Source organism: Acanthopagrus latus, chromosome 21 (genome assembly GCF_904848185.1).
Source record: "Acanthopagrus latus isolate v.2019 chromosome 21, fAcaLat1.1, whole genome shotgun sequence".
NCBI lineage: Eukaryota > Metazoa > Chordata > Actinopteri > Spariformes > Sparidae > Acanthopagrus > Acanthopagrus latus.
Genome location: NC_051059.1, coordinates 25,194,226 through 25,211,470, shown reverse-complemented (window position 1 = coordinate 25,211,470; position 17,245 = coordinate 25,194,226). Strand labels below are relative to the sequence as shown.

At 44.5% G+C, this 17,245-nt stretch overlaps 1 protein-coding gene across 3 annotated transcripts in view; it reads left to right on the top strand.

The window, feature by feature from the left end:
* The window catches only part of LOC119011520 (receptor-type tyrosine-protein phosphatase N2-like), a 188,626-nt gene that overhangs the window by 126,911 nt on the left and 44,470 nt on the right, over positions 1 to 17,245 (top strand). For all 3 annotated transcript variants that reach the window (XM_037084709.1, XM_037084711.1, XM_037084710.1), the window contains exon 13: positions 5,975 to 6,187. In XM_037084709.1, the coding sequence (XP_036940604.1) occupies positions 5,975 to 6,187 (213 nt within the window). The remainder of the gene's footprint in view (positions 1 to 5,974; positions 6,188 to 17,245) is intronic.

Below are 17,245 nucleotides of genomic sequence, written 5' to 3'. Positions count from 1 at the left end.
TTTCTTTTTTTATTTTTTTCATTTCAAAGGAGAGAGAAGGGAAGGGATGATGGGAGGTGATGAAACTCCCTCTTTTTCCCACTCACTCTCCCCACCTCCTCCTCCTCCTCCTCCTCCTCCTCCTCTTCTTCCTCCTCCTCTGCTGCCACTGCCGGTGTGCTGCTGTCTCTGAGTCGGTGGTGTCGGACTGGAAATGGGAAATAGACGCGGGAGGAGAAGGAGGTGTCTGTTGCATCACCTCGCCATGGATTTTTGGTAGGACATAATTATTGTTCTGCATGTTAATGTGATCTGGTTTTCCTTCCAACCGTCGGCTTCTGCTGCCGTTTCTCTTCCTAAAAAAAAAAAAAAAAAAAAAATCTTGACGAAATGTGAAAGATGACGAGTCTGTCCTGCTGTCGCTTCTCCTCCTCGTCCCTCTGTTGGATTGGGGAGTTGCGTTCTGCATATTTTAACACTCCATCCCTTATTTCATTTGATTCTTCTCACATCGTGCACATCATTATTTTTGCTGCTGTCTTGGAGATCCTCGGTCACAGAAATGCTTCTGCACATTTCTCTTTTTAGAAATTGATTAGTCTCGGCCACAAGTGAGCTTTCTGAGGTGACATGCGATGGGAGTATCCGTGGAGTTTCGACACTGATTGACGGCGCGCCCTGGCTGATGGGGGCTTCATGCAGCTGCATCTCACCGTAACATCGTAATAACATTTCATTTAACGGGATTTGCTGCTGTTTTTAATGCTCTCCGGCTGCGGCTTCACACCGCTGGAGTGCAAACTTTAAACATGGCTTTGCTTCTTTTTTTTTTTTTTTTTTGGAAATGTTGCAAGTGATTTTCAAGTTGGAGGAGTCTCCTCATTTGTATGCAATGTGTGATATCACTGAGAAAACTGATTCTCACTGTTTGTCTGGCGGAGGAAACATTTAAAGTGACACTCTGCGTCCGTGTTGATGAAGGTGAATTATGATATTTTTGGTGTTTTTGTGTGTGTGTGTTTTTTTTGTTTTTTTTTTCGTTTCTCACAAGTGTGCAGGCATGTGCAGTGTTGGAGTGTCTGAGTGTGCGTGGGCGCGTTGTGCAGAATGACATGCGAGTGTGCACCTGCAGATGCCAGCGTATCAAATTTAAAACCTCTTTGCAGATCGGCCCGCACGAACGCAATCGATAGATCCACCTACTTACATGTGGGGCTCCGTGTGTGCGCGCTTTACGTGCACGCATGTGTGTCGGCAGTTGCGTTCCCGCTGGCTGAGAGCATTTGGCTTAAAAAAAAAAAAACCCCGGCTGAACTTTTTTCAAAGGCCCCGGGATGAATCGGAGGTGAGGGACGGATCTTTGTTTCCTACAGCAGTCGTCGTGGAGGAAAACAATAGCCGGCCGCCGCTCTCCCTCTGACCTTTTTTCACCCGTCCTGAATAAGCCGGAGCCGTGCAAATCCATCTGCCTTTTGTCTATGGGAGCCTGGCTAATCCACACACACACACACACGCACACACACATATGCACACACACACACCTAACCCCTCCACCACCAAACCTCCATCTCAAATCCACAATCCAAAAGCCTCTCACACACACATTTACTCGCCACACACTCTTTGAAACCGCTTTGATTACGATTTCTTAATTGATTTCGACTGCAGGTTTTCACGTGAAGACGGATCCGAGCGCTTCCTGCACGTCACGCTGGGCGTTGATGGAGGCAGGAGACGGTTTTCATGCAAATCTGAATCAAAAATTCACCAGAAGAGAAATTATGATACCCTCCAGATAGTTTCCTTTCCCTCGCTTTTTGAGCATTGTTTTTTTTTTTGTTTTTTTTTGTTATTCTCTTCCCCTCCTGTAACGAGACGCCTGCCTGCCTGCCTGCCTGCCTGCCTGCCTGCCTGCCTGCCTGTCTGTGGGTCTGATATTAGCTGAAAAGGGCTGAACCCAGCAGCGTATACAGCCAGTCAGCCAGCCAGCATCCTTGACGGGGCTATGTTAATGCCTTTCAGCGAGGAGGAGCTGCACACTGTCAAATCACGTTTGCCTATGTGAAATGAAAAAATTTGCAAGTACAATCGCTTTTTTTTTTTTTTTTTTGTTAGCCGGGGCAGATGGACAATAGGAGGTGGAGGCATGAAAGGAACTCCCTTCTCCCCTTTCTGCCTTTTGGGGAGACAATATTTTTTTTCTGCTTTCATATTCTGCCGCCCGTCGGAGCAGACTTGATCGAAACGTTTGATTTTCCTCCAGGAACAAACAAACAGGAACATCTTCTATCCTTTTTTTTTCCCATCCTGCGTCATATGATTTAAATAAAACCTGACATACGCGCCAGGAACGGTCCAGATTAAAGCCTGGAGTGTCATTTCTCTCTGGCTGTGATCCTTTTTTTGACTACTGAATTAACACCACAGTCACGCTGATTATTCCTTTATCTTCTCCACAATCTTCTCCTTATTTTCTGCTGCGGTTCGGCCTCTCTACATCGAACCCTCAACATGTAATTTGATTGAAAGTGTTAAGCCACAGGAGGGAGAGTGGAGTGAGGCCTCGGAGCTGCAGAGCTGCCAAACAGGAGCGTAGGTGACACACTTATGACGAGAATGCAAATACGGCTGTGCAGACATGGGCGTTCGACACTTTTCTGCTCAGTATTTAAGTGTTTCATGCTGCGTTTGCGGTGAAAAAGGTTACACAGCCGCTCTGCACGGCAGCGACCGCGCGCTCGTTCCGCCTCCCGTCCTGAGCAAACATTTGATTTTCAATCATTGCGAATTTCTGCCACATCTGCCTCTGCGGCGCGGCCAGAGCGGCCGCCTCGTTTCTCATCGCCGCCAAACTAACAAGTCGTACGCCACACACACACACTGAGACACACACACTGAGACACACACACCGAGACACACACACTGAGACACACACACTGAGACACACACTGAGACACACACTCCTCCACCCCCCCCTTTTTTTTTTTTACTGTTACTAACAACTGCAAACCAAACTTGATTAAGCAGGTGGGGTCAGGCTACATTTGTTTGAATCAATAGACAGACATGCTAGGCAGCCATGATGAAGAGAGCGGGAGGAGGAGGAGGAGGGGGGGGGGGTGGAGGTGGAATCAGTGAGTGTGTGTGAGGAGGCGGGGGTGGTGGAGGACGAGGAGGAGGAGGAGGAGGAGGAGGAGGAGGAGTGCTTTGGAAAACGCCGGCATCTGTCCTGTGAAAGATGACTGAGCTGTTACAGTTAGAGTCTTGAATTATGGGCCGTTACGAGCCGGGCTCGATGCAATCCCTCTCCATGAAACTTCATTTGACAAAACAATGAGACGACTCGGGGACCAAAATGACAAATGAAGTTATTTGAGCCGTGGTAAAGAAAAAAAAAAAGAAGAAAAAACACACACACACATTTTGCGAGGGATGATTGCAGGGGAAGCATGTGGAATCAGCAGTAATGTATTATTAATGGCCTGGACGCGGACAGGCTGCTGCTCGGATACTTTTGTGTTTAAAACGCTTCCTCGGCGGCTGATTTTCCTTTTTTTTTCCTGTTTTATTTCTCTGCTGTGTTCTCTCATAGTGAGATCACATGAATAACCAGACACATTAAAAATACCAATCAATTTTTTTTTTTTTCCTTTCACGGACGTCTCGTGTAATATTAATATCCGCAGCCGTATGAATCTTAAACATAAACAGATGCCGAGTTTTCATGAACGACCTCGGTTGTAGTTCGCTGCTACGAGTAGGTAGATCTTCTCTACGCACTGCACTTTCTCACATTTTCCGTTCCGTTTTTTTTTTTTATTATATATTTTCTTTTATTTTCTTCCTTGAGCGTTGGAGTTGAGTTCTTTAGTGCAGCGCCCCCCCCAGTCAGAGACGCCCACTGTTTCCTTTCAAGGCCGTCACATTACTATGCAACCAGCTTTTACAGTACGGCTTAGAGCTCCCCAAGCAAATTGGACACCCCACAAAGCGTCGGACAACTGTTGTCCCCCATTGTGGGTCTTTTCTGCAGGCGCTCTTTATCAGGTGCTGAATGCAGAAGCAGCAATGAATGAAATCATACGGGGGGGGGGTGGCGGAGAGGTGGTGGTGGTGGTGGCGGTGGGGGTCACTCCCTGAAACCTCACAAGAATTCCAGAACAATCCGTGTGCAGGCGAGAGCGCTCCTTTTCCCACCTCCCAGGGTTTCAGGGTTTCAGGGTTTCAGGGTTTCTCAGTGCTGACAGGCAGGCAGGAGGGATTCGACAAGGCCGCCCCCCCCTTTTCTCTCCCGGCCGCTTTCAAAGCCTCCTTTCCATTAACTCACCACGCCGCACCTCGCCTAATCTCTGTGACCTCTACCACCGAGGGACAGGGATTTTGTTTTGTTTTTTTTTCTCCCCTTCACCCCCCCTTCCTCCTCCTCCTCCTCCTCCTCCTCCTCCTCCTCCTCCTCCTCCTCCTCCTCCTCCTCCTCCTTTCACAAGCCCGCTGCCTTTCTTGTGAGGCTGAGAGCACCTTTCTCCTCCAGAAAATGAGACTAAACAAGCTGAATATGTAGCACAGAATTACCGAGAGCAGGCTAATGGTGAGCTACAGGCAAGGTTTTTTTTTTTTTTTTTTTTTAACATTTCCGTGCCAGTTAATAGGAGGGAAAGTTTATCTTCAACTGTGCTGCAGAGATGTGAAAAACACTTTTTTTTTTTTTTTTTTTGTGCGATTGATTTCTTTTGATAATTCTCTGTCAGGAGGAATCGGAGGCCTCGTCGTTGGCAGCGCAATTTGTAGCTCCCTCTCTCCAGCGCCGGCTCTTTGTTGTCAGGATCATTACGCCGTGTGTAATAATGGGGAATTATGTTGCCTATTGTGAACTCGTAGTCGCCAGGTAGAAAAACGCAACAGGCCCATTATCTTGAGCTCGCTTAGTGTCTGAAAATGAACAGCGAGCGGCGGTGGGAGCTGCAGCAGCTCGTAACGTTCAATAAGACTTACTTCCACTCGCTCGAATTGTTGCCGCGCTTTTTTTTTTTTTTTTTTTTTTTTACACGCTCGAGGAGCAGTTCAAACAGGGACTTATTCGCGGTACAGTATGTGTCCATTGTGTTATCGTAAGCATCAGAAATCTTTCATCTCCGGTTGTTTGATGAAGGATCTGGTTCTCACGCGCTGGATTAAAGTTGCTGCCGGGGTCGAAAACTGGCAGAACGTCTGTTGCCGCCGTTCACAGAGGCGGAATATTTCCTCCGCTGCAGGGAAACGCTGCGTCGGGCTGTCGAGGCACATACAGAACGCTCTGCTAACACGGGAGTTTTATGCATTCTGTGCACTCCTGGGCACAGATGGTGGAACAAACGCTTGTGATTATACTTTTCATCGAGCACAGTGATATGCATATTTATGTCTTTCCCGAAAAAAAAAAAAAAGGGGGGGGGGGAAGGACCCATGTGATGTTCGCTTTCATCTGTACTGATGTACAATCAAACAGTTGTTTGGGATGAAATTAATGGAAGCAAAAAAAAACGAATCAGTGCTTTTAAAAAATAAAAAAAAAAGGGTTCAAATAGATCACAAGTGATTTCAGTGTGACGTGTTTTGTGGAACATTTGGCGGAAGCTTTTAATCCGGAGGTATCGAACCCTGCGCCAGGATTCGCTGTCGGTTCGTTTCCCAATCAAACACTCCAGCAGATGACGTCACAGATCAGAACCTCTTGTCTGATTGGTCGGTGAAACCACCTCTCGATCACTTCCTTTCTTTCTTTTTTTTTTTTTTTTTGTGGTGCATAGTTTCACACCCCTGCAGTTTATTTCCAAAAGCTGCCATCACACGCTCGGACATTTTTAGCAGAGTGGTTGAATCAAAGCTCTCGTGTTCCCTGTGAGAGCGCCGCGCTCTACCTGCCGAGCTGCACAGGAAACCTCTCACCTCACACAGAAAAAATAATAATAGAAACACATTATTGACCTTCGTCTATCTGCTCTTCTTCTTCCCACAGGGAAGCCAAATCAACCAGATCCCCACCAAGTACAGCCAGGCCGAGTCGACCAAGTTCCTCATCCTCACCGTCGTCTCCATCCTGTGCATCGTCGGCGTGCTGCTGGCCTCCACCGTGGTCTACTGCCTCCGCCACCGCTCCCACCACAAGCTGAAGGAGAAGCTCACCAACCTGGGAACAGACACCACCAGCGATGCTACCGCCACCTATCAGGTAGGAGGTGCTACTGCGCCATGACATCCACTGAAATCGACTCTGGGATGCAAGAAAACATTGTCCAGTGATCATGAATCACATTTCAATCACATTATCCTTTAGAATAGTTGCAGTATTAATTATTTTAACATGTGGAGCTCTGAAACCAATAGATTAAAAGCTAACGTTAGCCGTTTGATGAGAAGCTTATCAATATATCGGTGCCGACCGATCAGGAACCGGTGCCTGGCTTTGATTACTGGGGCAGATATTCTGCATTTATCAGTGTGTGTGTGTGTGTGTGTGTGTGTGTGTCCAGCTGACAAAATGAATTCACTTTGTGACGCTGCGTCTCTATCTGAGTGACGTCACCACTCAGTCCCGCCCACAGCACTCTCTGATTGGTCGCACGTCAGCACACTGACGCGTCTGAATCAGCAAAGTAACTGGAACGTTTTCAGATAAACGAAGTGGACTGAAAGCAGAAAGCAGCTTATTAACCTCCTTGATTACAACTAACCGGTCGTTCCCTGATCATGTTCAGAGGTAAAACAATTTATATAAATACACCAGAGAGGAAAAAGAAGGCAAGGACAGATGAAATTAAACATAATGTGGTTCAGCAGACTCCTGAACTCTGATATAAAATCTGACTAGAGTCATTGCGACATTATTAAACATATTGAGTTGAAGCTTTAGCAGCTTTGAGATGAGAACCTTTTTATTTTGGAGACAAACACAGTCGACTTCAGCTGCAGGTTATTTATTTTTTTATCTTGTGATTGATGCCGTGTGCTGATCGCTGGACTCGTCTCGGTCGGCCTGCGATAATTTGTTGTTTGACACATGAAGCAATTTCACCAATCCAACAGGTTTTTCCACCCCGAGTCATTTCTCCTCCTCCTCCTCCTCCTCCTCCTCCTCCTCCTCCTCCTCCTCCTCCTCCTCCTCCTGCTCCTCCTCCTCCTCCTCCTCCTGCTCCTCCTCCTCCTCCTGCTCCTGCTCCTCCTCCTCCTCCTCCTCCTCCTCCTCCTCCTCCTCCTCCTCCTCATCCTTCTCCTCCTCCAGCTCCTCCTCCTGCACCTCCACCTCCTGCTCCTCCTCCTCCTCCTCCTCCTCCTCCTCCTCCTGCTCCTCCTCCTCCTCCTCCTCCTGCTCCTCCTCCTGCTCCTCCTCCTCCTCCTCCTCCTCCTCCTCCTCCTGCTCCTCCTCCTCCTCCTCCTCCTGCTCCTCCTCCTCCTCCTGCTCCTCCTCCTCCTCCTCCTCCTGCTCCTCCTCCTCCTCCTCCTCCTTCTTCTTTGCTTGCTTGCTGTAATTATCCTTTGGCCAGAATAGCTGGTGTGAAATTTAATTTACAGAATCCAATATTAAGTGGCTTTTTTTTTTTTGAGCAAAGAATTAGATTGAGATTTTTTCTCTGTCTGTCTGACCTTTTCCCCACCATGTTTTTAAATGAGAGTGGTCCTGTGAGCATTGATTTTATAATGAGCCCGGCTCGTCCCCTAAGTGCTTACATTTTATGCTCTTCTCCAGGAGGATTTTTTTTATTTTTTATTTTGAAATAGACTGTGCTGCTGCTGCTGCTGCTGTTAGAGGTTTACCTCGTCACCTGGGACCTGTAAAGAGTCATAATGTACATTTCTGCATAAAGACTTATTGTGGGGGAAGAAGATGGGAAATTATATATGAGCTGTTGGTTTTTTCAGTCTGTTTGAATCAAACTGAGTGTGTTTTTCACATTTTGCAAAAACCCATTAAATCTTTTATCCTTCACACTACTACTCCTTCATTCTGCAACTTTACATGCATGTCTGCTGTGTATATATTGAAATACAAACAATATGAGCAGGATTTTGTCTTATGACCTTTTATATAAAAGTGTTGATACCTTTTTAGTTGATTATTCTAGATTTTTCATTTCAAATTGTGTATTTATTTCCTTTATAAAAGTTGCAGAAGAAAAGCAAAACAGACAGATGTATAATTTAATGCTTTTTTGCAGGACATATATTGCAAAGTTTGAAATCTTGGCCGAATATTTACAATAAATTTACATTTATTTCACCTGAACGTTCACCCAGGTGTTCTGTTTTTAATATTTAGAGAGGGAGAACTGAAACCCAGCAGGAGGCTACATGTAGTTTATTAATCAGTACGTATATACGCTGTCGATGAGTTTATTCAGTCCAGGATTTTCAGGAATTATCTTTTAATTTAATTCATATTCATATTTGTACAAATTTCCAGTTAAGACACATTTAAGACACAATCACCTTGAAAGTAACATTTCAGTCAGATTTGATTCCAGGAAATTTCTACTTGTTCCCTTTGGCAGATTTTTTAACTTATTTACGGGCAAAAAACATCCAGTTTTTATGGTTTTACCACATATTTTTGCAGCGTTGAAGAAAACTACATTTGTACATTTGTTTGCTACATTTCTTATTCAATTTACTTTAATGCAGTCGATATAAGCTGTTAATCTTATATTGTAATGACATGCTAATAGATAAAAGTGGATCATTTATGTTAAACTCTCTGTTGTTGGTGGTTTTTACACTTGGTTGCTAGTGTTGTGGTGGATTTGGACTATTTTAAGAAAAGTTCTGAATGTTTTGGTGGGTTTGTTGTTTCAGCCTCGAGAAAAGAAAAATGGAAGAGAGTTCAGTAAGAGCTGCAGAGGAGGGATCACCCTCCAGCAGCAGAGTTCACAGATTACAATGACAAAATACCTGATGCAGGTACATTAAGAGGAAGTTGTAATACTGGAGTTGTGTGCATGTTTCTGACCAACAGGTAACAACTGAAACAACCTGCATGCAGAGACAGTTTCTGACAGGCGGCACACCTTCTGCTCTCTACATACAATATTTACTTTCCCCTCAGTGAGACGAACTTTTATCTTCACGCTCGCTCGCCTCCGAGATTCTGCAGCAAAGCCTCTAATTGGAAAACTGCTAATTAAAAATGCACACGTAGAACTGTGTTTACGCATTATTTATCTGATTAATGGCTAACGGAAGAAAACATTGGCGTTGCTCGCTCTCTGGGAGGTTTGCTCGGCTCTCGCTCTGCTCAGCAGACTCCCGAGAGCTCCTCTTCTTCTTCTTCTTCTTCTTCTTCTTCTTCTTCTTCCCCTCCGTCGTCTTTATCGAGTCTCGACAAGCGAGCCGCCGTCATCCTCAGTGAAAGACCTCAGTGTTCAGCTCCCATCTTAGCCGTGTAAGCCTCGTCTCTTTGTCAGCGCTGCCGTGTAAGAGGGGTTCCCTGGGCTGTGTGTGTGCGTGTGCGTGTGTGTGTGTGTGTGTGTGTGTGTGTGCGCAGTCTCTGGGGCTACATGCAATTAAAGCAGACAGGAAGCGGCAGGCTGCCTGACGGCCTTACTACTGCAGCTCCTTCATACTGGGCTGTCAAACACACACACACACACACACACACAGAGGTACACACACAAACACACACACACATGCACACACACACACCAGCTCCTGCATGTTAATGACTCTTGCCCTTGGCGGCGTTCGATTGTGGCCCCACTCACGCACTTTTTTTTTTTTGTTTTTTGTTGAGTCTTCCCTTCACGGCGTCACCACCTCCCCTCCGAATCGCCTCCACCCCTTCAGCTCTCCCCAGGCTTGTCAATCAAGCGCTCCCGGTGAAACGGCGACATGGGATTGGCCGACACTCGACAAAGGAGACACTGATTGACAGGCGTTGGCGACGGAGGAGCGCGTGGACCGTGTCTGAGCGCTGGGCGGGGAGACGGTGGATGATGCTCGTCAGTCAGTCAGTCAGTCCCTGGATTACTCTGCAGCCGACATGGGAGTTTACAACATTTGGTTTATCTTCACATCTGAATCAAACTTTTTATCTCCTCTTAAAAGTCTCTTTTTCCTCCCTTCGATGTAGAGGAAACTATCCGGCAGCAGGCTGAGATATCACCGCTCTTGATTGCAGCAGAGCCCCAAATCAACAGATATTATCTTGAAGTTATCTCATTCTCAGATATCATCGCCGTGAAATGTCTTTTAAAAAAAAAAAAACCGTGAGAAATGCTTTGGAAGAGAATATATTTGCATATTTTTCTCAAGTCTTTAAAACACAAGACGAGATCTAATGACTCGCTAACATATTGTTTTAGTACGATACTTCTCACCCCGTCCCTGTTTTCTGTCTCCGGTCAATTTCCTTCAACAGGCACGATAACATCGATAACATCGTCTTTAAGCTGCCCAAGAATAAGTGCACAAAACATTTTCCAGTACATCCCAGTTACACAAGCAAACATAACTCATGTTCCACATCATGTAGTTAATCAGTAGTGTTCTGGTCATCTTGATTTGATTCCAAAGAGATTAATCATTATTATTCAGCACCAGGACTATCAGCAGCGCCAGTTGAATTTGTAGCTTCAAACTGGATCTCAGTGTGAAGTTCTGGTGTTCTGTGCAGCCAGAGGTGAATCTGAGAGCCTCCATGTAACACAGACTCAAAGGTAGTTTAATTTCCACCATTTTCAAAGTCTTCAACCATCCAACAAGCGCTGGAGTGAACAAACTGGGTCGGATAATATGTAGATACTCAGATAACAAACTTAATCGTCCTTCGAGAGGCAACACGGAACATAAAGACGCATAAAAAGCACATCAGGTGAACAGAAACAACAGACGAAGTTCATGTAAAGCAGCCAGTTTAAGTCGTCTCAGTCCAGACAGGCGATAAACACGTTGATAAATGTTCCTACAGTTACCGTGAAATTAAAGGTCCAGATTCCCGTGGCGAACACGACTTTTTGAATTAAGCGTTGCAACAACTTAGATTTGTTTCTACGTTGTCTTTAAATGTCCAAAATGTGAGAAACTCCATTGTTGAGTCTCATTCCCAACAGATACTGATGTTTTGGGTCGGTTTGGTCACCAGAGTTTGAGCACTTGGTAGTTTCTTTTGCTGTATATTGGACCTTTAATCAAGTTTTAGACTCCAATCGTAACTTGAAAGCGTTAGATACCACGTGTTAGCTTTAGCATTGAGCATTTCCATCAGATAGTTCCTCAAACACCTTTAACCCAGTCCTGCGTTCAGTCGGTTCTCTACAGGTTTGATTTCACCTGCACTTACACAAAAGTCGGCGGTCGTCAGGCGATGTTGAGTCGGCGCTTTTCCTCATTCAGCGCCTGGAATGAGCCGACCCTACGCTGTGAGGATTAGCATGCTAGCTTTGTTTCACTGACTTTAGTATACAATAGAAACGAGCTGAGTCTTTGACATTCATTTCTCTAGTTTTTGCTTTAATTAACATACAGTACTGAAGTGGAAAAGTAAGTAATGAGCCGCTTACTGTTTGGTGGTGATGATGTATTTTTTTTTAAATAAAACAGTTTTTAAGTGCCAATAGGACGAATATGTCAACTTTAATCCCTCGGTGGAGCTTTTTGTTTCTTTCTAAATAGGACTCTCAGTCTTGTACTTTTTGTGGATTTATTTCCTGGCATGGTGAACGGCCACATTACAATATGTTTATCACCGGCCGAATAAGCTTTTGGCAGCCGCAGTCCAGACGTAATGGTGTCAGAACTGGATCCGTATCAAACACCCTCCTACGTTTCTCCTCAGCCCTTCAGTCTCCCCCTCGTCCTCCCTCCCCTCCGACTCCACCATGTTGTTTCACGTTCCCCCCTTTTATTTGTTTGTTTGCTCAGGCGCTCGGGTGAAGGCCCCGACATTTGTTTTGGTCAGAGGGGGCATGTAAACAGAGGCGCCCCTGTGGGCCCTGCTGACACACCCCGACCCCCCAAACAACCCGGTCCCCCCCCAACCCATTAGCGGGCTTTAATAAAGAGGGGTTGCTTTGGTGGCGGCACACGCCTCCCGCCACCGACACGCCCGCCGTTGCCCCCGGGGTTGATGCATGATTCGAGACGGTCATGTGGCGCCAAGTGGATTCCCTGGCATGGCGCCCATGAGAGGGGGTTGTTGGGCTTTTTTTCTTTTAACATTTATTCATGCAGGGAGGGCTGATGAGGCCTTCACCAGCTTCAACACTCCCAACATGTTTATTACTGCGCTTCATTTTCTGGTACTTTATGTGTTTAAGTGTTTTTTGCATCAAGGCTTTTAATTTTTTAGTGTCAGATCGGGAAACAAAATTAAAAACACACGAAACAAGGAACTGTGTTTAGTACCAACTTTGGTGTGAATACGCCGTTGCGTGGATCAATGACGAGTCTCGTCGTTTAGCAGCGATGGAGACGTGCAGTTGTACATTTCAGTTATTCAGATGACGAGCTCACCGATGGGTCACGTGCTGAGAATCGCTTTTAAAGATTGATTCTCTTCGTCCAGACAGACATTTGTTTTCATTCATTTCGGTTCTTTTTTTCTTTTTTAAATCAATTCGACTTAAGACTTAAAGCTCGTGCAATCCATCACGGTGAACATTTGTCCACCTTTATTTATGATTATTCAAAGATAATGCAGTTGCGGAGAAAATGGATGTAGGATGTAAGACCTGACAAAACGCATTTCATTCATGAGCTGTCAGGGGAAAAAAAAACACCAATCCAGAAGACAGAAAAATGAGATGATGTGGACGTGCGGCGCAGGACGGAGCTGTTGGACGTCCTTGAACACTGTTTTCAGATCAGCCTCTGCATGCTGCCGTGTCTCCTGCAATAATAATGTAACATTAGAGAGATTTGAAAGTTTTAGTCATTGTATTAAACCTCTCTGAAGTTTCGTTGTCTACAGAACATCTTTTGAAGCTTTTGTGCCAAACTGTGTTGCAGCAATCTCGACTCAAGCAGCTGGGGATTGTTTGTAACATTAAAAAGACAATCAGAGGGAAAAAAATGGCTCCAAACAGCTCATCAGGCATAAGACAAGTCTCTGGAAGCCAAGATTTATTTGAGAAAGACGTTATTTACACCCTTGATGTGCGGTCAAGCTCGTGCGCCCAGACGAAGTGGATGCTAACGCGTTTAGCTTAGCAGCGTCAGTGAAGATTTCAGGGTGTAAAACACGTCTTTCCTGATCAATGTGGGATCTTCTGCAGACGACGTGTTTCTGATCATCTACTTCAGTCGTTTCGCTGCAGCTCTGTTTTGCTGTGAAGCTCCAGAAAATGTTTTGTAGACCGACTATTTTTTTTTTTTTGTCCACCAGCATCTGGGTGACTGAATTTGCCATTTTGTGGGTTGAATTGTTCCTTTAAGGTCCAAGTAGATTTTAATAACATACTGGAGCTGCATACTGACATGAACTAAAAACCAACAATTTACAGGAAGGAAGGAAATCACTTTAATTAGCATGGAAACAAATATAAAGTAGAGGCAATTTATCCGAATCTGTGGTGTAAGGAACTAAATTCAGTGTTTCAGTGTCTTTAAAGAGATCGGCCGCGACCACAGAGACCGAACGAGCTCGTTGTCAGTCTCGCCCACTCTGTCATTAACTCTGTAAGTCCACAAATAACAGGCAGAGCTGGAGGATGCACCCCGGGATCTCCGTCCTGATTATAACCCGGAGTGATAAACGTGACGCCTCTCGCCACCTGATGAAGTGCAGCTCGTCTAAAAATCAATACACTGTAAATAAAGACACTTGTGTTCGTGCGGCTCCAGGAGGAGACTGTGAATGTGTGATGTTTGGACTCCGTGGTTCTATTGTTCCTTCAATTATTATTGTTTTTTTTTTAAATATTTTTTGCCTTTTTGTCCCCTAATTGGCTCTCCAGGGGAAGCCATTTTGAATCAGTTTTAATTACATCATAAAAGAATTTGCTGCTGCGGCAAAAGTTCACCGTGCGGGCCTGAAAAAAAAGAAAAACACCCACAATGCAGCGTGTTGTTGATCGCTGATCGGGGCGCCGAGATAAAAACACAGGAGGCGCCGACAGGAAACCAGACAAACTGGTGACGCTCAGCAGCCAGAAGGGTTAGAAACAGTTTATGGGGCCAATATTTGGATTTTATTAGACGGATTGAATTGGCCAGTTAGTGCGTCCTTAAAAAAACGACTCTGTCTGTGAAACATGCGGTGACATTTATTCATCCTCGCCAGGAAAAGTTCTGCACGACGCTCCGAATGATGCTGTTCAAATAAAAAGGTGGACGATGGGAGGAAACTTGCAGCTTTAATCCAAGAAATTCAATATCGGTGTCAGTTTCTCCAAACTGGAGGTTTGAAAATAATAATAGATATGACAATAATGATATAAAGAATAAAATGTATTCATATTTACTGTCTTGTAGCTTACAATACAGTGACGGAACAATAAAGATGATTTTAAAAGAAAGAAATTGAAGAAAGTGTAAATAATGCGCAGACCGAGCAATCAAATGAGTACCGAGCATGAGAGGCAGCGATGTGCTAATGTGTTAATCAGAATGGCAAACAGTAGAGCGCATACCTCCGCCAAGGACCAACAATCCCTGTTTGCCACACAAATACGCCTGAGAAATTAACAAAATCGAACCAAATTCCTGGATTGGTCCCTTCATCCACGTCCTCGTCTGAAGCTGATGGCGTCTGTTCTTGGCTCTCTTAAGTTTTGTGGAAATCCCTCCGGTGGTTTTTGTGTCATCCTGCCGACAATCCAACCAGCAAACAAACAGACAGGTGATAAACTTTACTTTTGAATCGGCTTTCATACAAGTGCTTTACGCTAAAAGTGAGGAAGCAAGAAAGAAAGGAAGAAAGTTCGCAAAAGCTGGGAGGAGAGACGGCAGGTGAGGTGGTTAAAAATGGCAGAGTTGAGGGTTTTTTTTTCTTATGTTGGCGACAGTTTGTATCTTTAAAAATAATGTCAGCAGAGGATCTACGAGGCTGTGAAGGATTTATAAAAGGACACATAGTTGAGCTTTGTGAAAGCCACTTTAAAATCAACCCTAAAAGATTCTGGATGCTGATACTCAGTCTCTCTCTTGTTCTAGTTAAAATCCTGGCAGCAGACTTCTGACGCCTGATATTCACTAAAAACAACTGAAGATTTTATTTTACTCGACATATTTCAAGTTCCATGTCGCTTAAAAAAAAACCAGCACGGCGGTTAAGTCGGTCCATCAAAGTGTTGCGATGCAAAGCCTCATTATACATTCATCCAGTCATTATGCATGTAACCATTAAAGGAATTAATCATTCGATGCAGAATATTGATTAAAAATGGTCTTATCGTGAGATATGTATGGTGATTTACAGCAGCTCTGCAGATCTGTAACCACAGACGCACAATTAAAAATGATAAATCATTTCAACCCTCCAACTATCAATCAAACATTTGAATAAATTACGGTGATGTTGGAGAAAATGTTGCCCAGCGTCAGTTGTTTTTCTCTGCAGTGAAACATGGACACACACCAACTTTACATTTCTTTTTGTTTTCAGTTTTGAATGTTGTGTCGTGAAGTTTTGGTCGGGTTAAGGGCAGAAAAACCACGTGGTTCAGGTCTCACTGTGCTCCGTGTGTTGGCACAAAGATGTCGTGGAAAATCTGAGTATATGTCACCAGAAATAAAGCTGGAAATGTCCAGAAATGGCATTAAAACATCCAGTGGTTTCACGTTTATGAAATTTCAAACGCTAAAAGAAATTGGCCAATCAGAGTTGAGTCCAAGGAAGCCATGTAGTGACTCAAGAGACTCTAGAAACTGTCGTTTTTCTTTAGATAAATAAATTGAACCATCATCAGTACTCAAACGGATCAGAAATAGAGCTGCAGCATCTGTGTAACTCGGCTCTTCCTCCTGTTCGGTGTCTGGCTGCATGTTTGTGTCAGCATCATCTCCACCGGGCCCGAAGGTACCGGAGCACTTTAATAACCTGCACACATTTATGAGTCTGTGTCCGAGCTCGTAGATCAGTGTCAGCGCGCCGACCTACGAGGATATCAGCCTGGATCAGATACGGACTAATGAAGGTCCGCTCGCATTACCTCCACCGTCAATCAAACGCGCCCGTTAGTTAATCACCGGCATCACTCTCATTAAGAAACACAGATACCCAGAGAGATTAAAGCCGCGGGTTCTTCTGCTGCATGGATGTGATTTATGGTTTCACATGCAGCGGGTGTGACAGGTGTGTTTTACGTTACGCGCAGGGATGTGACGTCCAAGATTACACAGAATGAACCGAGCGGTGGGAGTTTATTGTCTCACACGACGTCACATCGATCTGACATATTGATTACCGATGTATTAATTGTCACACGGGGAATGAACGTGTATTTTACTGGTTTTCTAACCCTCGTCAGTGAAATGTCTCAATAACTACTGGATGGATTGCCATTAAATGTGGTACACTCATTTACGTCCCTCTAATAATGGATTGTAATCACTTTAACGATCCCATTTTTAATCTAGCGCCATTATCACAGCAAACTTGTTATGTCTTTTAGTTTTTGACTAAAATACCTAGAAAGTATTGATGAAATAATGCCACCATTACTTAATAATATTATTCTGTTAGGCTCCGATAAACAACTTAACATACATTTCCAGGAAACATCCAACTGTTCTGAACTTCCCTTCAACAGGCCACTGAATTAAAGTTCATCACAGTTGTTGCATCTCAGTCTCCAAGTAGTCTGAAACATATGATTAAATAATGTTTGGGTTATTTTCTTTACATTTTGAGGTAAATGCTGCTGTAATTTGGGGGTAATTTTCTTTCTAAAATGTCAAACATGCTACTTGGTGATTAGCAGCTGCTCGCCGTGACATTTGCAGACGCCGATGATGTTACTCTGTTATCTCCGAAGTTCAGATTGATCCTTCAGCAACAGCATGACGTGTTTTGTTTCTTTTTTTTCAATCTGCTGCATCATCGTGCAGAAATCAGAGATTCAGACTCTCGTCGGATGTTTACGGGTGATGCAGTCTCACCTTTGTCATCTTCCTGTGACATAAAACAAGTGAAATCTATATTTGGAACAACGGCGTCTGAAGTGCGACAGTCATTCACAGTTGTGGCTCATTGCAGTTGTGTGTTGGAGACGAAGGCGTGAAGGAAACAATGATTGTCAACATTTCATTGTGGTCACGTATCCAGACAGACAATGACGGTCAGTTCAGAAGTATGAAT